At 36.4% G+C, this 23440-nt stretch overlaps 2 protein-coding genes across 2 annotated transcripts; both read right to left on the bottom strand.

Moving 5' to 3' along the window:
• Window positions 1-5521: 5521 nt before the first annotated feature.
• LOC132183852 (putative disease resistance RPP13-like protein 1) lies at window positions 5522-10161 on the bottom strand (the record flags this gene model as incomplete). Its single annotated transcript, XM_059597308.1, is given in 2 exon segments — window positions 5522-5724; window positions 5834-10161. A coding segment is annotated over 1 exon segment (4245 nt). The 5' UTR covers window positions 10079-10161.
• An 8043-nt stretch (window positions 10162-18204) lies between these two features.
• On the bottom strand, window positions 18205-22598 carry LOC132184481 (protein SAR DEFICIENT 1). Its single transcript, XM_059598128.1, has 7 exons — window positions 22383-22598; window positions 22211-22286; window positions 21416-21965; window positions 19766-19926; window positions 19459-19644; window positions 19209-19305; window positions 18205-18959 (listed from the first exon to the last, which is right to left on the bottom strand). The coding sequence occupies exons 1-7, from the start codon at window positions 22469-22471 to the stop codon at window positions 18709-18711; spliced, it is 1410 nt and encodes a 469-aa protein (XP_059454111.1). The 5' UTR covers window positions 22472-22598; the 3' UTR covers window positions 18205-18708.
• Between the last annotated feature and the right edge of the window lie 842 nt (window positions 22599-23440).

Genomic DNA, 23440 nt, shown 5'->3' with positions numbered 1-23440 from the left:
GTTCCCAAAATGAAGAAAGTTTGGGTTAAGAAGGTTGATACCGTTCACCCGTTGAGGGGGAGTGGTATTGGACTCACCTAGTTTAGGTGGGCACATTGCATGCCTAGGATAGACGTTGCTTATATATATATATTTGTGTCCTAGTGTCATAGTTTGTTGGGTGTTTGTTTTGTTTTGTTTAAATTTTTGTTGTTGTTTGTTTTTGTTGTTTGTGTTTTGGTTCTTTTAACATGTTCTGTTTTGAGTTCATTTAAAAAAAAAAAAAAAAAAAAAAATTCAAAAAGACAAAAAATATTTTAATTTGGTTGTTTTTCTTTTCCCTTTTTTGTCTTATGTACCCAGATAGTCCATGAATTTCTCATGTTGCATTCATGGATTTAATTCCTTGCATCTTGGAATATTCTAAATATGCATGAGATAAACAATTGTTTCAATGGACTTGTTTTTGTGGTTACCTAAAGCTTGAGCGTATGTGGTACGTTTTACCTATGCTTAATTCTTACACACACTTAAGCTTAATTTGAGGAAATTTTTTAAAAGTGAGGTATGATAGGTAACTACATGAGGTGTTTTTGACTAGTCATATTTTTTTTCAAATTGACCATATGCTAGTTGAACCTAGGGCTTAAAAATTCCTGCATTCTTTCTTTTGTATAAAGCACCAATTGTTTAAAGACACTCTCTCAAAGAGAAAAAGAATCAAAATAGTGAAAAAAAAAAAAAAAAAAAAAAAAACATGTTCCTTATGGAATTTAATTTCACTGTGTCAAACTTGTGCTATTTTTTCAAAAGAGGATTGTATTGGATGAGAGTGACTAGGCCCTAGTATGATAAGGTTTGACTTTTGATTGAATTTACTTGTCAAAACCTCGTGTTGGTGAAACTTTCTCCTCTTTTGTAAACTGGTATTTTTTCTCTCATTAAATGGCTTACACACACAACACACAAGCATGGGTTGAATGGATCATTTTTTCTTGGCTTGGGTTAAACAATATGAGTTTCTTGCCAGTTCTAGTCTTATGTATAGTTTGCATATTTGGAGTATGTTTGGGATATTCATTGCTAAAATACATGAGTTGTTGATGTGTGTATCATGTGTGTTCATTTGACTTTTAAGGGAGAGAAATTTTTTTTAAAGTTTCTTGTTGATTATTAAGTCTTATATTGAGGGGGAGTTTATGTTATTCATGATCTTGTTGTCTTCTTCATGCGTTTTCGTATATGTGATCATGAGTGTTTGATTATTGTTTTTCCTATTCCACATATGCCTTGATGTTTTTGTGTTGAGTGTTTCAGGAAACATGATACCTTTTGTCAATTTGTGACAAAAAGGGGGAGTATAAAAATTGGGGAGATGATGGTGACTTGTCCGATTGATTTTGTCACCGAATTGCCAAAGGGGGAGTTTGTAAGTTCTTGTTGGCTTAATTCGGTAAGCAAAATGGTGACCAAAAGTGCCAAGATTCATCATCCATTCAATTACCGTTCGGACGAGAAGAAGTGCCGTTCGGATGCTCAAAGAATTCTATTTTCCTCGAGAGCCTCGTCTGCAATCTCGTTTGCAATCCCGTCCGGACGAGCTCGATAAATAGGAATTCCTGAGAGCCTCGTCTGCAGTCTCGTCTGAACCCCGTCCGGACGAGTTCGATAAACAAGAATTCCCGAGAGCCTCGTCTGCAGTCTCGTCTGAATCCTGTCCGGACGAATTTTACTAAAAAGGTCATATCTTGAGTTTCAAGCCTCTGATTGGAGCAATCTTTATAGCGTTGGAAAGCTAACTCAAGGATCTACAAAGTCATGTTTCACAAGGTTTAGCTAATTCCAATGTTTACTAGGTCAAAACGGGCGATAAAGAGAAAACTACGAAGCTGGGCGGAATGGCTCGTGTGCAATCTCGTCCGGACGAGATTGCAGACGGCCATGTGTTAAAAACACTTTCTGGCTGTGTTTTGTTGTCCCGTCCGGACGGCACATGTTCCCGTCCGGACGCCGCGTACCTGTAACAGTTTTAAATGAATATAAACTCTTTCCTAGGTCTAGGGATGATGAGGCTATTATAAATACACCTCTATAGGAAGAGAGAGTGACGAATTTCTGCATCTAGAATTCGCTTTTGTGTGCTAAGAGGGTAGAGTCTGTTCTCTCTCTTAGAGTGATCGTTTGTGTTTACTTGTTGATTGTTGAAGCGAAGTCGACCGGAGTTCCGGTGAAGGGAGATCACGTAGAAGGATTGTGCCAGCTGTCTTTGGAAAGGGCTACTGCGGTAGAAGGCAAGTGGGTCGCTTGTCTTATACAAGATCGTGTCAATTGCAAAGGTTTTGTAAGTGTGAACATCTTGTAATCCTTTATTCTTTTACTGAGTTAGTTGATTTCCTGGGTTTGGCTGCCCCGGCGAGGTTTTACAATTAGAGAGTTCTCTAATTGGTTTCCTCTTCGTAACCAAAATATCTGTGTTGTTTATTGTTTATTGTTACATATATTTTTGGTTGTTTATTAATTGTTAGGTCAGATCTATTTCCACATAAATTGTGTGAAACACCTACATTCAAAATAGGTGTCGTTTGGTGTCGTATTAGGTTTTTTCACAACCATTCACTAAATATATATAAAAGCTGTAAATCAAAGAGACTGATATTTGGTTACGAAAAAGAAACCTTTTTAGAGAATTCTTTAAAAGTAAAACCTCTTCAGGGTAGCCAAATCCAGGAAATCACTTCACTATAGAAAAACAAAAATTTATACAATGTCAAAGCATACAAAACCTTTGTACTTGACAATCTCATGTACTAGATAAGTGACTCACTTGTCCGTTTCTTCTATGTGATCTCCTTTAGCAGAACTCCGCTAGGCTTCGGTTGTTTTAGATTTGTGAATGAAGACACAACTTATAACTTTAAGAGAGAGAGAAAACTCAAGCTCTACATCTCTGTAGCTCTCTTAGGATAGCTGATTTCACCCTAGAAATTCGTCCATAAGACATTTACAGAAGTTCAATATAAAAGACCCAAGAATTTACTACAGATGAGGCACAGTGAGGCTTCTTGAACCATCTCTTCCGGACTGGGTGCAGATGCAGCTGTAGACGAGACCTTCTGTAACACGTTTAGTTCAGCTCATTCAAACATGTTGCAGATGAGATAGCCAACGAGGCTCTCTGTGAGACTTCATGTATTGGCTCGTTCGGACCGTCTACAGTCGAGAATGTCAATGAGCTTCTCTATGACTCTTCAACAAAAACCAGTTTCTAACATGTCACCTGCAATGCACAAAGAACATCTTATGCATGACATTTTGGGCAACAAATCAAGCCAATCAACATAAAGCTAGCATATTCAATCAGTGCAAGTGGATCTTATGATATATCAATATGAGGTCAACACATCAAGGTTGGAATGATAAATCCATACGCAGTAGCATTTCTGCAATTTGGTATCAGGAACCCCTTGATCCCGTCACTGGTGAGAAAACAGGAAAAGAAAAGCCACTCCAGATTATCTAATCAAATATTGCAGCAGGCCTTTCACTAGTGCCTGATGGTGTAGCTTCATGGCATATGGCATGGAACCCTTTCAAACGAAAGTATAGTAGCTGTTGTGGGTGTTACTGCAACACTTTATAGTGTAGGCCATCTAATGAAGGAGCTTGTTGACGCCCGAAGAGGGTTATTTACTTGCTACTTCCACAAATGCCTCACTGGTGACAATTCAACAAAGGGACCGAGTTTTTGTCAAGTGACGCAGGCCAGAAAAAATGACACTGTAAAAATGGTTCTGAAAAGTTAAATAACAAGTAGAAGAAGCACTAGAAAGAACAAAATACCCTAAATCATTGCGAGAAACTGAAGAAGTGACTGTCGATTCTCCAGCGGAAGAACAACCTACAACATAAAATGTGCAATCAATAGAGAAAACAACTTTGACAAAGCTGTGGCTGCAGATTGGTTTGTTTGCTTTATCTGCTTTTCTGCTACACACTGTAACAAAATTAATTTATTGAGGTTGATCTCACTGAATTCTGTAATTATAATTTATTTAGATTGTGAATGAAGAGGTCTCAAATGATGAGTTGGGTGTTTACTATAGATGAATAGCAGCCACCGTAACATCAGCTTAAAAAAAAAAAAAGATTGCTGTTGGGAAAAAAAAGTCTTTGCTTTTCATGAATGAAGTGATCACTTTGGCATACAATTATCTAAATATTATCATCACTATCAATCCCACGTCATAAGTTCAAAGAAAATCATTCTCTCTCTCTATATATCTCTCTCTGCAGAATATCGTTGGGCCACCTCACACCAACAAGACCTATGTTGCTGCCTTCATACTCCAAATGACATCCATATGATCTCCAACACCCACCATTCTTTTGATGCTCCTTTTTAGCTCAAAATACCGTACTACTCCAGTACTGAGAAGCTGCCAACGAAACTCAGTCACCCAAATGCCCAAAATCAACAAAAACCAGTCAACCAGCTAGCCTAATCCATGAAATCCCCAAAACTTAAAAACACCAAAATCAGTCTGCCAAATGCCCTTCAACAGGAAACTCAAGAAATGAAGACTTTGTTTCATTAACGTTTGATTACGATGAGTGAAAGAGAGTGAGCATACCTGTTTCCAAAAGCAATCATTTGTTTCCAAAAGCAATCATTTTTCCTAACAGCATACCTGTTTCAACTCTATGACTCAGTTTTGCTAAGCTCTTCACTTAAAAACAAATTACATCACAAAGCTAACAGAGCTATAAAGCATCAAGCACCATAAATCAGTAGCCCAAAAAAGGATTTCCTATAATAATGCATAATTCAGCAAACTAATGAATCCAGATTGCACAAAGATAAGAGGGTTTTTTTTTTTTTTTTTTTTTGTGATGAATGAAAATTTTATACCGAAAAAAAAAGAATACAATGGTCCCTCTAGCATTTACAACCTGACCAAATTAGAACCATAACTAACCACGCTATACACACCAGGAAACAAACAACAATTTCAACTTTAAACCCTAAATTAGTAGCAACTTAATTTTTCTACTCAGAACAGAGAGAAACAGAGCAAAAGACCCTCATCATTTAAGCAGAAAACATCCCAGCAAAACCCCACCACCATGAAAAACTATCCACATCAACCAGAGTATACACCCCCAGAGAACGACCATAGCTCAGAAACAAAACCAGACGCCAACATACAAAGTAGACTAGCACAATACCTTAGCAGGAATGTCCCAGCAGCTGCACAAAATCAGATTCTCAGCCTGCAAAATTAATTCGCACAAAAAATTGTAAAGAATCTTGAGTTTGAGTGCGGTCAGCCAGTGGACTCCATACATGCAGTTCCGCAATCCTTTTAAGTTGCGCCTCTTCAACTCCCTCAGACAATGGTAGTGCTGTAACCAGAGCATCAAAAAGCATTTCACCAATCTTAATTCACTAGAAAAATGTTTAGCATTATTGTGTCCATTAATGTATTCTTTGATTGAGGAGGAAACAATACAAAGAAGAAAACATCCAGATACATACCTTTTTGTAATGATTCGCAAATCTGGAATGATCAGCAACATGGCAATTAATAATGAAAAACTCAATCGTCGAAAGCCCTCTGATGTCGTTGACTCCAACAAGAATAGTCGCACCTTCACCAAACCAACAAGAACAGCAACAAGAGGGTCGTTCCAACGCCAAGCTTCAGAAGACAATCAAAGGAGCCTCCTGTTCTGGGGATGGTGAGCCTAAATGCATTAGAAATCAAAAAACAGTCCTAATAAAAAAATATATATAAAAATAAATTAAAAAATAAAAAATAAAAATAAAAAAGAGCTAACATGGCAATAAACTGACCTATGGATTTATACGGAAAGGCTTCCATTCCGACCAAAACAAAGCATGTAGTTTGTCTTGATCCAGGGGATGATTCTCCTCTGGGTCATAGATGGACTTACCATTAATTTGAATGCACGGGATGTGGGCTATCTTTAACCGCTCTCGTCCGTGAACTTTCTTGCAGCGTTTTTTTAACCGGGGACAGTTTGCAATATCAAGTCGATGGAGTGAAGGAGGCAGGCCATCCTTTGGAAAGGACGTAAAGTTGTTACAGCATATGATGGAAAGATGCAAGAGTGAGGGAGGCAGACCATCTTCTGGAAAGGACTTCAGCTTTTTGCACCAACCAATTCTCAATGTTTTAAGAGAGGAGACGTATCGAAAGCCATTTGAAGGTAAGTATTTCAAATTCGGGATGTCTCTGATGTAGAGGCTGGTTAGAGACGCAGGCAGCATCATTTCTGGAAAGGACTCCAAATGCGGACATCCACCTCTAATTTCAAGATGTCTAAGTGACGAGAGCTTGTGCAAGCCCCAGTTAAGCAAGGACTCAGTGATGTTGCAATCCCAGATTTGAAGACTTGTGAGGTTGGTGGGAAAACCTTCTTCTGGAAATGATACCATTGGACATTGCCAAATATCCAAGTCGTGAAGAGAGGTGATGTTGTGTATGCAGTTGGGTAGGGCCTGCATTTTCTCACAATCGAAAATCAACAGTGCTTCAAGGTTGACAGGGAGCAACCCTTCGTCTGGGAAGGAAACAAGGGCTGAACATTTTTGGATATCAATTAGAATTAGACGGGTGAGGGTGTCCAAGCCCATGGGTAAAGATTTAAGGTTATCACAACTCCAAATGGCAATCACCTCAAGAGACGAGTTGTCATGGAAGCTCTTTGCTATTGACTCCAGCTTTGGACAATTTTTAATGCGGAGGAGTTTAAGTGTTGCATGTAATTCTCCGCTTGATGTTAAGGATTTGAGGGATGGACAATCCTGAATGCTCAAGCGCTGAAGAAGAGATGTGTTGCTACTGCAACTGTTGGTATCATCCTCGTACAGCAAAATCAACATATTCTTGCAATCATTTATAATTAGCCACTTTAGAGTTGGAGGTAGCTGGCCTATTGCAATGTGCGTTAGTGAATCACATCCACGAATATAAATACGCTCAAGACATTTGTTGTTGTACACCATTGCCTTGGGTAAATATTCCATGCCATTGCATGTGGATGGCAAATTCGGTTGTGGCTGCTCATTTCCTTCATCTGCCACCAAAGCAATTAGTTTTGGACATTCAATAACCCGCAAAGCATGAAGACAGGAGAGGGTTTGTAGTAATCCCACATCATTTGACCACAGAGACCTTAGTTCTTCACAATTTTCAATCGCTAAATCTTTTACATCAAAAATGAACCCTTCTATTGGACATGTGAATTCTGAAATTTTTGAAAGAGACTTGGAGTTTAGTGAGTTGAAGTCCACCTTACTTTTGCACACAACCCCTGTCGATCCCTCAATTTGTAGTTCGCAGAGTTCAGGAAAGCTTGAAATTGAAACCACCAATCTTTCACATTCTTCTACCAAAACCTTTTTTAATAAAGGAAGGGGGTTAGGTAACTTCCCCAATAGCTTAGGACAATTTTTAATAGAAAGCTCTACCAGGTTTGGGAACTCTCCATTAGGGCTCCAGCTTTCCCATTCTTCCATATCCTTAAAACACAAAGTTTCCAAGGATTTGAAAGGTTGTGAGCAACTACCGCCAGAAAACTCAGCACCTACATTCTTCACACTAGTCATGCCCTCGATGAAAAGGTGTTTGAGCGATGGTAGTTGGCCGACCGGTGGCAATGATGTGCACTTTTTACAGTTTTCAATCCTTAGGAGCACCATATGAAAAGAATTACATGTTAACCAAGTCGGAAATTTGGAACCACCATAGCACTTGATAGTGAACTTTTTCAAATCCTCGTTTGGATGTAGCATGTTAAGTACCTCTAACTCACTTGTTCTGTCTTGTGAATCATCCACATTGACACTCCATTCCAGGAACAACTCAGTAAGATTGAGCTTTTCAATTAACTTAGCATTACTTGCATCCCCAAGTTCAATGGCGTTTTCCAATCGTGAGATGATGAGCGTCCCTTGTAGATGCAACAAAGAACCTAGCTCTTTTAATGCAAAGCAATTGCCTTTTTCCACAATTAGATTAGACAATGTTTGTAGACAAGTTAATTTACCTATTTGAGGAGGCATTCCTTCCAACTTATTTGCATTGAGAATGTTGAGGTGGTGCAAGTTGACCAGGTTCCCTAACTTTGAAGGCAATTCCTTTAGATAAGAGCATCCCTCCAATATCAGTGTTTGTAAGTTACAGAGAGTGGTTGTTGATTCAGGCAGACTTCTAATTCCAGTATATGAAAGGTTAAGGTACCGTAGATGTTTCAAATCACCAATTGAATCTGGTAGCTCTTGTATGTGATATCCATTCAAAGAGAACACCCTCAAACATCGTAATTTCGAAAACAATTGAAAAGGGATATTATAAGTCAAATACGATTGCTCAGGACTTCCAGGACTTGGAAGCATAAGAGGCAGAAAGGTACGTAGACATGTGAGTTCAAAAAAATCCTCAAACTTTTTAGTACTGTCATATTTGCCACGCATGTAAGAAGAGTGGCGAGCCTTTTTAGGAAGTCTCCTTCCATTACTACCCCCAATTTGATCCTCCATTCTAAAGCATGTATCTCCCGCAACCAATTTAGCGAAATCGTTGATAAGATCATGCATCATAAATCGCGATGTATCCCTTGATTTTTGAAAAAGGGACCTTGACAACAAATATTGAAAATACTCGCTACCCAAAGATTTCATTTGCTTATCCCCTTCTCTTTCTTGAATTAGACCTTCTGCCATCCACAACAGAACAAGCTCCTCCTCCTCAAATTCATAGCCCTTAGGAAGTATTGAACAATATGCAAAGCACCGCTTTATATGTGAAGGGAGATCATTGTAGCTCAGCATAAGACCTGCAATAATTTCATTTTTCACTTCTGGTATATTCAATATGTTTCTCTTCAATATATTTTCCCATTCATCACGGTCTCGTTTACCGCGTAGGAGGCCTCCGAGGATTTTTGCCACTAAAGGCAATCCTTTACACATTTTAATTACGATTTCCTCACCGATATCTTGAAGGTTTGGATGTGCACTGAAATCGATTGCCTCCAATGCGTGTTGGGTAAATAACGACAAACAAAAATCATTTGATAACAGTTGCAAATTGTGAGCTGGAACAGTACCCGCCATTGATGAAACTCTCTTACTTCGAGTTGTGATGATAATTTTACTTCCTGGAGCCCCTGCTTGAAAAGGAGCATGTAAGATAGTCCAATCATTGTATTTCTCATTCCAAAGATCATCCAGAACTACTAGAAACTTCTTACCTTCCAATTTCTCCTTTAGTTTGAGTTGCAACAAATTCAGATCATCATTGTCATTGCAACTTTCAGGGTCGACATTTTTCAAAATTGTTTTTGTGACTTTAACAACATCAAAATCTTCAGAAACGTAAGCCCAAGCTTTTAGATCAAAATTTTTTTGCACTTCTTCATCATTGAATAAAAATTGGGCTAGAGTTGTCTTTCCTATACCCCCCATACCAAGTATAGGAATCACAGAGACTTGAGCATCCATACATTTTTCACTCCGCAACAATTTAAGTAAAGCCTCTTTATCTTTGTCCCTCCCATAAACACGAGATTCATTCATGACAGATGTTGGCGCCAGTGTCCTAGTTTTCCCAGATGACCACCCCTCAACAGTTTCTACCAATCTCAATTCACTTCTTTTCATCATGAGATCGTTGAATTGATCGGTAATTTCAGTAATCTTAGACTCCAGCCTAATTTTGATCTTAAGAGCACGTGGAGTCAAACCAGTACAACAAGCAGGCATGAGATTGCGTACCTTATTTTCTCCCCTCAATTTGCGTACCAAAGCTTCCGTGGCAAAATCATCAAGAATGTCTTCTAAATCGTAAGCCAAGTCTCTAAGATCATCCACCCACTGTTTCACCCCCTCGTTAGTATGCTTCTTCTCCTCTGCATCATTAAGCACATTCTGAATTAGTGGCAACGTTTTCCTCCATTTGTCCAGCTTTTTTCCAAGTCCTTCTCGGCGTGCAAAGTTCAGCAACTCCTGAGACGCCATTCGGTCAAGCAGCACTTGGAGGAACGCACCAATGAAAAGCTCTACAACTGGCATGGTTTTCTATGTGGAAAAGACTGAATCAAGAAAGGATGGAACGATACAGAAGGTCTGAAACGCAGAAGTAATTGGTTTCTTCAGTGAAAGCTTAAGGAGTCTCAAAAGTTACAAATTGCAAGAACTTCAAACCGGAAAAAGAAGATGGGACGTTTGTGGGGCCATTTGCTGCTTTTGGTTCTCCATTTGCTGCTTTTGGTTCTCACGTGCATGCTTATCTTCTGTCGCGATTGCTTGGACCACTACACTATAATTAATTGCAATAAAAACTGAAAAATGTTTTAGTTGGTTGTGTTTATGTGATTAACGTGCATAAAAGCGTATTAGTGAACAGCTATATATATAGTACTTAAGAACGTATATATCTCATTAGCTAAATTCTACTTGATTTGCATAGTGTTTGAACTGAAAAAGAAGATGGGACGTTTGTGGTGCCATTTGCTGCTTTTGGTTCTCACGTTCATGCTTATCTTCTGTCGCGATTGCTTGGACCCACTACACTATAATTAATTGCAATAAAAACTGAAAAATGTTTTAGTTGGTTGTGTTTATGTGATTAACGTGCATAAAAGCGTATTAGTGAACAGCTGTATATATAGTACTTAAGAACGTATATATCTCATTAGCTAAATTCTACTTGATTTGCATAGTGTTTGAACTGGCTTAATTTAGTTTCAAAATGCAGAAGCTATTGTTTACAGGCTCAAATACTGATATAGAATGCTCAGAATCTAATCTCCACCGTTCATAATGTAAATTCATGTGTTATGAACGTCTCTGCAAAATTTCAGCTCAATTGGACCGCAAACGCCTATCAATCGGAGCTGTTGATCAAGACTGGACAGGCCGGGTCCGGACAGGCCTTCCCCGTGTCTGGACCGCAATTCCAGAAATCTTATTTTTGCTCCGCAAGGCCGTGTCCGGACAGCCCATTGACCTGTCCGGACAGCTGTCCAGACACCCCGTACCTATTATGCCCAAAAACATGTTTTTAGTGGGCCCAGGTCTAGGGTTTAATGTACTGATATATATACATTATTATAGAAGAGAGGCACGAATTTTCACCCCCAGAGAGTTCGTGTGAGGCTGTGCTTAAGTGATTATTTTGTTGTGAGCCAAATTGATTCCTCTTAGAGGACTTTTGTTAGTTTTGATTGTTTGCTTAATTGAAGTCTATCGGAAGGGTCCGATAAAGGAGAATCACGTTGAAGAAGATTGTGAGCGAGGAGACAAGTTGGAGGCTTGTCGATCTTACAGAGTCAAGGTCTTGCAAAGGGTTGTAAGTATTCCTAATGTCTGTAATCTCTGGATAATCTTTTGATAGTGATTTCCTGGGTTTGGCTGCCCCGGAGAGGTTTTACTTTTAGAACGTTTTCTAAAAGGTTTTCTCTTCGTCACCAAAATCTTTGTGTGTGATTGTTTATATTTTGGTAATTGTTTGCTTTGATAAATATCCGTTAATTCCGCATAAAATTGTGATATTTATCTGTTTAGAGTTTTTCACATAGTAATCAGACCTTGCCAAACCCACTTTTATCTCTCGGCGTCAGAGAGAGCAAGACAAAGGAAAAAGAATCTAACGAGAGCTTTAGACAAAATGAATTTTATTAAAGATTGTACTACTTTAATTCATTAGATAATGGCTTCCAATTCAGTGGTTGTAGCATGCAGCATATATGCTTTTATAATCAAAGAAATACAAAGAGCAGAGACTGTCTTCACAACATCTTTTGGTTTCTTTACGCCTACTTCAACAATTTCCGCATTTTCTTTTTCCTAGTGGAGGGCACCCGATGCCACATAAGTATCACTTGAAAGGCGCATAAAAAAGCATATAAGTTAAGGTACTCACTAAAGGAAGGGAAAAAATAAAAAAAGTTCACAGAAATGTAAACATGTGCACTTATTATGTTTCATATTATAACATATTATGTCGTCGCTAAAACTCACTCTTACTGCATTTCACTAAATTTCCTCCTTAGCTCTATTTCCATGTGCAGCCGAAAAGATCCACTTCGATTATTTTGAGTTGTGATCCTGTTTGATAGCTATGTTGTCTTGTACTGGCTAAAAATTATAAATAAATAAAATCTCGTACAGAAGACTAGTCACTATGCCAATGTACATAGTAGTTAGTAGTTGCCCACCAAACCATAAATTAAGAGCAACTACTAAAATGTTGATGGAAATACATTTTTTATAGACGAGTTTGTATAAATCGTTTTAATATATTCGTTAAAATTAAGGAGCACATTTTTTTTTTTTTATTAATGCTATTAAAAAAACTAGGGTTAACTGCCATTTTGATACATGGGTTTTAACAACTTTATTTTTTCTCACATAAGTTTCATTTTTATCATAATGATACATGTCGTATTAATTGGTAAATACAGAAATAGTACCTCCTCTATATTTCATCCATAAAAACTAACAAATCACTACATCAAAGCACTCAAAACTTACCATGTGTCCTATGTCCCAATAAAATATTAAAAAATTAAAAAAAATAAAACATAAAACATAAAATAATAATAATAATAATTAAAAAAAAATTAATTAATGGGTGGCCGAACCACCTCCAAGGGCCTTGGGGGTGGTTGGGCTCACCTCCAAATACCAAAAAGGGGGTGGCCGAAACCACTCTCAGCCCATGGCCTTCGGGGGGTAGCCGAACAATTTCCAAGGGGCTAAACCCTAAATGCTTTCTTTTTCTTTTTCTTTTTGGCCATTAGGGATAGCCAAATCACCCCCAAGGGTCATGAGGCTGGTCGAGCCAGTCCCAGACTAGCCGCAAGGGTAGCCGAAACCACCCCCATGCCAAAAGGTCAGCCACCCCCAAGTTCTTTCGTTGTTGTTTTAGCTACCTTTTTTTTCGAATTTGAGGGTCGTCCCTCCAAAGGACATGGGGTGGTTCGGCCACCCTTTACAACCAGTCTGGGGTGGTTTTGGCCACCCCCTTGCCACCCTTATACTGGCCTTAGGGGGTGGCTCGAGCCACCCCTCAATTTCATTTTTTTTAATTATTTTTTTTTTTATTTTTTCTTCATTTTTTTTATTTTTTATTCGGACATAGAACACGTCGCATATTTTGACTGGTTGACGTGGCGATTCATTATTTTTATGAACGAATATAAACGGAGGTACTATCTCCGTATTTACCTATATGACAAGTATCATCTAGATACAAAATGAAACCTAAGCAGGAAAAACTAAAGTCGCTAAAACCTAGGTACCAAAAGGGCACTTAAACCCAAAAAAAAAAAAAAAAATTTAAGAAACACTTGTTATTCAAAAAAAAAAATTATTACCTTTAAGTCAATTAACCTTTTAACATTGGCTACTTATAATAACAACTACATTATCACATAATTAAAAAAATAATAATAATAAAATAAAAAAAAAATAAATAAATAAAAAGGTTAAATACCTTATTAGTGCCTGGGTTTTAACGATTTTATTTTTTCCTACTAAAGTTTCAATTTGTATCACAAATGGTACCTATCTTATCGATAAAAAATGGATTAGTACCTTTGTCTATATTCCGTCAAAAAAATTAACAGTTTTCCCCGTGTTCTAACAAAAACATGCCACATGTCCTAACAAAAATTAAAATAATTAATAATAATACTAATAATTAAAAAAACTAAAACTTATATATATATATATATATATATATATATATATATATGGGGATGGCCAGCCACCCCCTGCAGACTCTTGGGGTGGTACTTCGGCCACCGTCCATAATCCATGGGGTGGTTTGGCCACCAATAAACCGGTCGCATGGGGTGGCCGAAACCATCCCTAAAGGCCTTGGGGTGGTTCGGCTACTCCATTCCAGCCTTGGGGGTGGCTGCGCCATCCTTAATAGCCAAAATAGGGGTAACTGGCCACCTATATATATATATATTAAGTTTTAATTTTTTTTTAATTATTTATTTTTCTTTTTAAAAAAATTTTGTTAGGACACATGGCATGTTTTTATTAGAACACATGCCAACCTGTTAGTTTTTGATGAAATATAGACGCAGGTACTAATCTCGTTTTTGTCAATAACATAGGTATCATTTGTGATACAAATTGAAACCTGAGTAAAAAAAAAAAACAAAAAAACAAAACAAAACAAAAAAACAGGTACATTATCACCTACCCTATAATTAGTGAAGTCATTAAATTGTACGAAATAGTAGACGAATAGGTTGAAATGAAGAGGAACCGGTTGGTTAAAAATTGAGGGACAAAATTGAAATTTCACTTTTTTTGAACAATTTTGACCTACCAGTTCCTCTCAATTTCAAATGAAATAGTGTATGTTGTAGTTTCTTAAGGTTTAAAAGAGAGAAAATGTAAAATTAGTGCCCTAAACTCCAATTAATTTGAAGAAGAAAAAGAGGAGGAGGAGGAGGAGGAGATGGGTTAGACCCAAATAGGTTTGGAGCCATGGTTTGAGTGGTCTGTAAAGAGAGAAAATGTAAAATTAGTGCCCTAAACTCCAATTAATTTATAAAATACTTTGATTCATATTAAATAAACGTGTTTATTTACTAATATATTTAATATGTTATGAATACATTCATGTATTTGGTGGATAACCATTTAGTTCCATCTCTTGGAATTCTACACATTTATGTCATCTTTTAGAATTCCTATAACATTCATGTAATACATTGATGTAGCCTTTTGATTCATATACTACCTTTTCATATTCATTAACCTCCTATTATAATTCCATGTTTATAAAAGGGAGTACTGAGTAGTATATAAAAAATAATAATAGAGAAGAATTATACATAGTTCCTGAATAACTAGTTTCACATATTGCAATATTTTTATCTTGTCTTGTTATTTTCTTTGATTTTAAACTACGTTATCAGCACGAAGCTCTAGCCAATTGTTGTGTTCTTTTGATCTTTAACATCAAAAGCTATCCGTGACATAATGTCAAATCTTACAAAACTTGAGTTTGTTGCTCTTGATGTTTATGGCAATAATTACTTATTTTGGATCATTGATGCTAAGATCTATCTTGAAGCTATGAATCTTGGAAATACTATTAAGAAAGATAATTAAGCATCCAAGCAGGATCGCGCTAAAGCAATGATTTTTCTTCACCACCATATGCATGAAGAATTAAAAACTGAGTACCTTACGGTAAAGAATCCCTTGACCTTGTGGAATAATTTAAAGGAGAAATACGAGCACCAGAAGAAAGTTATCATCCTAAAAGTTCGTTATGATTGGATATACCTGAGGTTGCAAGATTTAAAGATTGTCAGTGACTAAAACTTTGCACTCTTTAAAATCAGCTCACAATTAAAATTGTGTAGAGAAAAAGTCACTGATGTGGATATGTTAGAAAAAACATATACTACATTTCTTGCCTCGAATGTGCTCCTGCAGCAGCAGTATTGAAAGTGTAATTTCACAAGATATTCTAAACTAATATCTTATCTTCTAGTGGCTGAGCAAAACAATGAGCTTTTAATGAAAAATCATCAATCTCGTCCAACGGATTCTACACCATTTCTTGAAGCAAATGGAACCTCATTTTATGGTAATAAAGGAAACGGTGATCATGGACGTGAACATGGTAGAAAAAAATAGAGGTCAGGGGGAACGTACACATAATTCTTACAAAAAAAATGCTCTATATATACCACCAGAAGTGGAACCACACTGAGGCGAAACAAAGTGAGCACAAAGATTTACAAAATAAACCTACAAAAAACTATGAATAAAAATGTTACAGGTATGGTATGAAAGAACATTGGTTGCGTACCTGTCGTACACCTAAATATCTGGTAAAACTATATCAAGCCTCCATAAAAGACAAAAAAAAAAAAAAAAAAGATTTAAATGAATTTTGCTAATCACAGTAATCGTGTTGATTCTCCATTTTTTCTTGATACTTTAAATGGAGAGGGTAACACACATCTTGATGTTTCTGATTTCTTTGTAGACTCTAACACAAAAACTGATCTTTTGATTGGTTGTGAATATGTCTACAACAATTAATATGTTTTCATTATGTCTTAATCACAGTATGTTTACATCGTCAAATATAATTTTATTTTTGATTAATAACATTTAATATATATTTTGTTTATATATATGGAGGCAGGGGTCATATTGATGGAATGATTAATTCTAAGATGATTGGGGTAGATTTGTTGTAATGCTCCGGAAATTAATTAGTTGGTAATTAATTTCACGGTTCGTCTCTCCACCTTATCCCCAGCGAAACAAGACTCAGTGACCTCTACTCCTCAAAAGAGAGGATACTAAACAACGAAAACAAAAAGATTATATAAACATTAATCATTATAACCAGAGCATCTACTAAAGAACATCAAAGTAGCTAAGATCATACTATACACATCATTGTTACAAGGGATCTATGCTATACTTTAATATACAAATATGCATCAAAGCTCTAAGTTTACAACATAACTCAAAAGTACTAGTTACCATGAGTATTTGCCTAAGCTTGCAATAAGTCCTCAAACATCTTTCAGGTCGAATCTTCCACAATAACCGGAAGCTTCGCGGTATCCACATCTGCTAAACTATTTATAACTGCATAGTTGCGCATATGGAGAAAAAAAGGGAAATGATATAAAAGTAAGTCTGACGACTTAGTGAATATAAATGCACATGACGTACCTGCCATTAAATAATGAACTCAGTTACTTATAAAGCACATGTAATATTATAAGATGCCAATTTATCTTAACTTTTGCTCTTGAAGCTGACAGGAAGCGTCGGTCTTTTGAGAATGGTTGACTTGTAAGTCAGTTTGTAATATTTTGATGTACTACATATGACACTATTGTTAGTTTGTAATAACTATGTTAAGTCTTTATAAAGAATGATGCATGTTTAATTAGATTCTCTAAGAGGATTCACGTGGCACTTTTTAAATTCGACTTTTCTCTCAAATTTTGACAAAACTAAAAAATAAAAAAGTTATTTAATAAATTGTCTACTCTATATCAAATTCTCTCAAAGAGGCAAAAAGCATAAGCCAAGTATTATTTGAAAATTTTTATATGTCCTCTCTTCCCCCTCAGGTCCATCTCCAGCTGAATCTTCGCCAGCCCCACCTTGGATTTGCCTCTGGTTTTGCGTCTTCCGAAGTTGCCTTGGGTTTTGTGTCTTCCTATCATTTTAAAGATCTGTTGAAAGTTCTACATCTTCCTCTAATTCTTCGAGGTTTAGGAGATAGGGAAAGATTTGTCTTCAATTTTCTTTTGGGTTTTCTTTTCCGCCATGAAAGGTGACAAGGAAATGCTTGGAGTGGAGGAGAAAGATAGGGAAAGAGGTTGTTGTCAGTAGTGGCGGATATACACCCCTTGTAAATCTTTTTTAAAAAAAAAAATCTGTAAGTATTTTTAATCCCAAATTTCTTAGTCTTTTAACACTTTAGCCCCTATAAAGTAAAGCCCAACCTAAAACTTAGCCCCTCTTGACATTTTAACCCCTATAAAATGAAGCCCAACCCAAAACTCAGCCCAAAAATAAGAACAATGTGACACATTTTATGCTACTTTTTACCTAATACAAAATTTTTCTTGTGCTTGTTCATCGTTGCTAAGTCGCCGACACTGACTGGCTTGTTAGGGGAGTAAAGAGTAGAGGGAGAGCGACAAATGTGGAGGAGAGATAGGTGGAGGAGATGAAAGGAGAATAAAAAAAAACGAATATATAATTAAAGTTGAAAAATATGTAAATAGTTTGATGTTTGGTTCTTCTAAAAGTGATTCTCCAAATTAAAAAAATCCAAATTATTTTCTCCAATTTTAACTAAAACTTGAATGCTCTAGTATATTACAATGGCCCATGGGCCAAGACTTGAAAAAAGAGCTTAAAGATGTTGATCGGATCTTAGGGTGGGGCTTTTGTTTTGGGCATGGTTAGACATTCCCCCTTCCTCTCCTTCTCTCTTTTTGAGGCAATTTTTCTTTTATGAGCATTTTATGTGGCTAATGAATCTTCTATATGATTTGGTTAATAAACAAGGAAAAATAATGGTTCATTAATTACGACATTGTACAGTGATAATGAGTAATACTACATACTCAACTCTCGTCATATTTTCATTCTACTACCTTTATTACAAAAATAAAAATTTAAAGACTATGAGTACTACCACATCAACTCAATAAAATAAAAGTAAAACACGAATTGAGAATTTAAAATTACTGATAATGATATAGCTAAATCGCCTGTCTCAAACAACTTTCGAGTGGGCTTAGTTGACCTAAATTAAACTCAACTTTAAACGTGGGCCCGGCATGCCACTAGGCCGAGACCACTCTATTGCGTGGCTTGAAACTATTCTAAAATATATTTAGAAAACACAGAACTACAAAAACTTTGTTTTGTTAATCGATCTGCCCCCTTCACATAAATTATTAATCTTCACAAACTGCACATAAATTATTAAAACAAACCAACAGGCTGTTCGATTGGACTCGCCTTGAAGCAAAATCACATGATCTAGCTTCCCTACACTAACACCACAATACTTTCACCATTGGGTGGCATTGCCCTATTTGCCTATATATATATATTTTGCATATATATATATATATATACACACACCCGAAATCAATTCATATCATCTTCCTTCAACTCCGGTTGAGCTGGAAAGGCCTCGAAGGCGTTAATTCACCGTCCGATGATGTCTCCGACAAGCAGTAGTTGAGGCCATTTTCCATTGTGGTAATATATGTTGAATTTATTACCCAATCGCCACAGTCCACGTGTCCATTGCTTAGTCCATACCCCATATCAATAGCTCTCTCACTAATATACCCATTTTGTTGAAACGATTTCACCATCTCCATTTGAGGATTGGAATATTGCTGCATCGTTTCCCCTGTAAATTTTCATGTATGTTGGTAAATGTAAACAATAAAAAACTTCTTGTTGCATGCTGCAATTCATTTCACATACATTTTCGTTGAATTTACATGTTTCATCTGCTATTAATATTTTTTTTTCCTTTTTAATTAAGGATAGACGAAGCATGCCAATTCAACAAAGATAAATGTACATCAGATTGCAAGGAAACAGAAATTAAGTTATAAGATATTGCATAGCTTACAAAGGTAAAGTATTACAATACCTTGTGTTATTAAGGCAGTCTCATTCAAAGTTCCATCCAACTCTTGCAAGGAACTCCAAGTTGCATATGCTTGCTTCACCAAATTCTCCACATAGGTCTGCAAATGCCAACGACCACACAAACATACTAGTGAGACGTGCACAATTATAAACCAACAGAATATTTTTTCAAACTGGGTTAAAGAAAATTTTATTTTTCAATGTATTTTTAGAGCACGTGAAAAAAGGAATAAAGAATTCGAGTCACATACCCTATTGATGTTGGTAAGGTCCCTTATTTGGCCATCAATTTCAGCCCTAACAACTTGGCATATAGGGTTCAAGGTAAAGGCAACATTATTTCCCCGGAAGATGTAGAGTTTGTTGCCCAAAGTGCACGTCCTGGCATGCTTTAAGGTTGCTTCCCAAATTTTCTCAGACATCCCAACGCCTAAAATCTGTCAGCAGAACAATAAACAGAAAATTATTTTTTGATTATTTGGAAGCAGGAATATATATATATATTTTGTAATAAAGAATAAAAAATAAAAAATAAAAAAAAGGAAAAATATTACATACGTTTCTAAGCTTTGGAGGGTCGACAACAGAGAGCTTCAAGAAGTCTTGGACGGTCTTGATTCCCTCTTTTGCCAGCTTCTTGTGGAAAGCTCCATCTTTCCCAATCTTCTCTAGCCGCCACACTTCGTCTTCCAGCTGTGGTGGATGGTGCTTTTTGTACACTTCGGGTTTGAGAAATTTAATCAGTATCTATCTTATTATACCAAAATACTTGTATTTTTTCTTTAAAATAATAAATAAATAAAAAATATTGGGGTTCTGTAATTTTCACATAACAGTTTATATATAAAAAATTAAACAACAAAATTTAATTGTTTAATAACTTATATGATAAATCTCATGCAAATTGTAAGTTGTAAAAGCTTTTTTACAACTTATTAACATGTGTTATGGTGTGATTATGATTTATGGGTATTAAAATATGACATATATTTTGTGGGTGCCCACACAAGAGGGAGGAGAAAAATTCGAACTAATAACATTCGCTTCATTAAGCGTGGCCCCAATCGATTAATGTACCTCTTAAGGACAATATAAAGGTAGACTTGAGTCAACGAAAAGGTTGAACAATTTTAACTAAGATAAGATTAGGTGCGGTATATCTCCAAAACTATTATTCTTCTTTTTTATTTATTTATTCAAACTGAGAAAAGGCCGAAAAGGATGTCTCTACACAACTGGGTGAAGTAAAACAAAAAAATAAAATAAAATAAAAAAATTTGCACTGGCGTGCATGGCACGCCGTATGCTGTGTATCACCGTCCCAACCTCTACAACCCCTCTACAACCATTCACCAAAGAGAACCGCCGGCTAAACGCGGAAAAAAAAAACAAAAAAACAAAAAAGTGAACGTTATATGCGTATGACCGTTGGATCAAAAGATGGGCTAAAAAGAACTAAAAAGCTAAGCATCTTTTCCGACAATATATTAAGTAGTACAAGAGGCCGAATCGCTGAATGTTGACCAAAAGTCAACCGGTTTGGAATCGTGAAAGCGAAATGCACCCCCCAGTCTTTGGTTAATCATATACCGCGTGGTGCTCTCATTTAAAGACAAAAACAAAAAAACAAATAATAACAATAAAGTGTTTTTGTATTTTTCTTGGACCACACTTTTTCTGATGGTACAAATCATATGGCCACACACCTAATATTAGATTATAAACATTATCAGAAAAATAATTCTAATAAAGATGTTCAACTTACTTTCTCATCTAATTAATCACTTATCACATCTTAATTAAAGATAATGATGATCTCTTGAGTTCTCTTAGAAGTACTACACCTATAGTTTACTACAAATTAACGTAAAAATTCATGATAAAATAAATAGGAATAAAACTATTTAATTTCCTTAATTGTAGGTTAAGGTGATGACAATGTTTGAAACTTATTTAAAAATAATAATGATTAGGACTTTAATAATTTAACGGAAGAGGAATTTCAAATTATTATGATCATGTCATTTGCAACCGATGACTCTAATCTGACGGGGATAGTTAATATATTACTACTACTTATAATCAATTATTCAATTATTGGATGAATATATATATATCCCATGATCCAATGCTTTGAGAAATACTAGATTTTAATCAATTTTTTCAATGAAATTGTGAAAGTAAATGCATGAAAAAAAAGAAACTTACATTCTCCGCGATGATCTTTGACGACGAATGAGTCAGTCATGGCTTCACAGATCCGAGCAGTTTCGTGATAGCTTCCGGGGACAACTTTGGCGCCAAGCCTGAATCTTCGGCTCCGAATCCAGCTGGAGTTGTCGGTGAATTCGATATCTCCGATCGGTGCAAACCCATCTCGCATGGTGACGGTCAAGTCGGCTCCGGTGAGCAACGGCCGCTTGCCGGATCTCTCCTTGACGATTTTGTTGTTAAACTCTTCGCTAGTCCAAGTTTCAGAATTTCCGGGGAAGTCGCCGTCGAGAACGACGATTTCTATCTTGATCGAGTGGTGGAGAACAATTGGAACCGTTGGATGATCGCTGTTGACAAGAAGGACTTGAAGGGGATTGTTGTCCATGTCTGTGATCTTGCTTCCTGTAAATATGGTGCTTTCTGAAAGCTTGGTCCTGAAAGAAAGTCGCAGGCTTGATGGTTCTAGTGCTTGGATTCTCAGTGATGGAGACCTTGTGATTGTGTGGGTATGGCGTATTAGAGTGCTCTCCACCTCTTCCTTCACCTAAAATATCGAGACAAAAGTTACAATAACCCGAATTAAGATTCTAACTATGACCCGTGTTAAGATTCTAACTATCCCGCTAATATTAGCACATGTTTTTTGCAAGTCAGTTTTCAAAGATGAGTTTTACTGTTACCTGATTACTAAAGAATGCATAAGCCATCATACAACATACATTAGTGGGTTGTGGAGTGCATGTATGTATGTATGTATAAATTAGGGATATGGATATGAGCATGACATACCACTTTTCTAAGCAAAGGTTCCAAGCTGGAGAAAAGGTTCTGCAAGGAATTCACCATAACCACTTCTCCAATAACACTGCCAAGGGAGAATATATAACAAAACTCCAATCAATTTCCAAGAAAGAAGAAAACAAAGAAAGCATATAAAGGAGCTGAAATTATGAACACATACGAGGCAAAAGAAGGCCTGGGCCTCATCCGTTTCTCTGGTGGTTGATCTTGGTCGGATTTGGAATCATTTAAAAAACGTTTCGCCGCCATTGCCAACAAGAGTTAATTCCAAAGATTACACAGAAAGAGAGAGAGGGAGAGAGAGATGGGTTGGGTTTTTGAGGGTTAAGCTAGAGATCGCAATAGGATGCTATATATACATATATATATATACACAAATAGGAAAATAAAAAATGAAAAAGAAAGAAGGTTCTTGGAATGAAAGGGGAAACATCTGGGTAGCAACTAACAAAGCAGGATAGTGACCTAGGCTTATGTGATGTAACGACTTTGACGTCAACTTCCCAAGTCAACTTATCTCTCTCTCTCTCTATCTCGCAATTGCAATGATAATCGCATACATTGGATGTGTGGGACCGATGATCCAACGGCTTAGAGTAATTGTGTATTTAGACACTTAATAGTTATTTAATTAGATTTATATTGGGAGAAAAGTTCGTTCCTACAAGTCAAGTACTTCCGTTTCTCGGAAGTATCTGATTCGGGTAGGGCCCATAACCCGAAACTCACCAACCCCCTATCCATACCGCGTTATACCGCAGGAACTAATTTTTCGGAGATATATATATAAAATAAAGTAAAAAGAAAAGCTCGAAATCAGAGCCACGGCCACGCCGTGGGACACCGTACCCACGGACAAGTCAAGGTCGGCGGTCAGTCAAGGGAAATTTTTAATTAAAATAAAAGGTAAGTTTTAAAAAACATATCAGTGTTAATTATTAATCTTGTTTATTTAATTTATCGTTATTAATTATACAAAGGATAATTGTTGTACTCATCTTATTTTATTAATTTAGTCTTATAATAAAATTAATACATAATTACATATAGAGACAATTAATGACAGTGAGTTGACACACTATATATGTTGGGAATTATAGTCCTTTTCATCTATTTTATAAAGTTTAATATTAAATTTATGTATTTTCAATACACAACCTCATGCAGTTATATTCAAAGGCTGTAATGATTCTCGTACAGTGAGTAGTGTACATATAT

The sequence above is a fragment of the Corylus avellana genome, chromosome ca6 (assembly GCF_901000735.1).
Source record: "Corylus avellana chromosome ca6, CavTom2PMs-1.0".
In the NCBI taxonomy this organism is placed as follows: Eukaryota; Viridiplantae; Streptophyta; class Magnoliopsida; order Fagales; family Betulaceae; genus Corylus; species Corylus avellana.
Note: the sequence above shows the minus strand (reverse complement) of the source record. Positions and strands in the feature narration are given on the sequence as shown.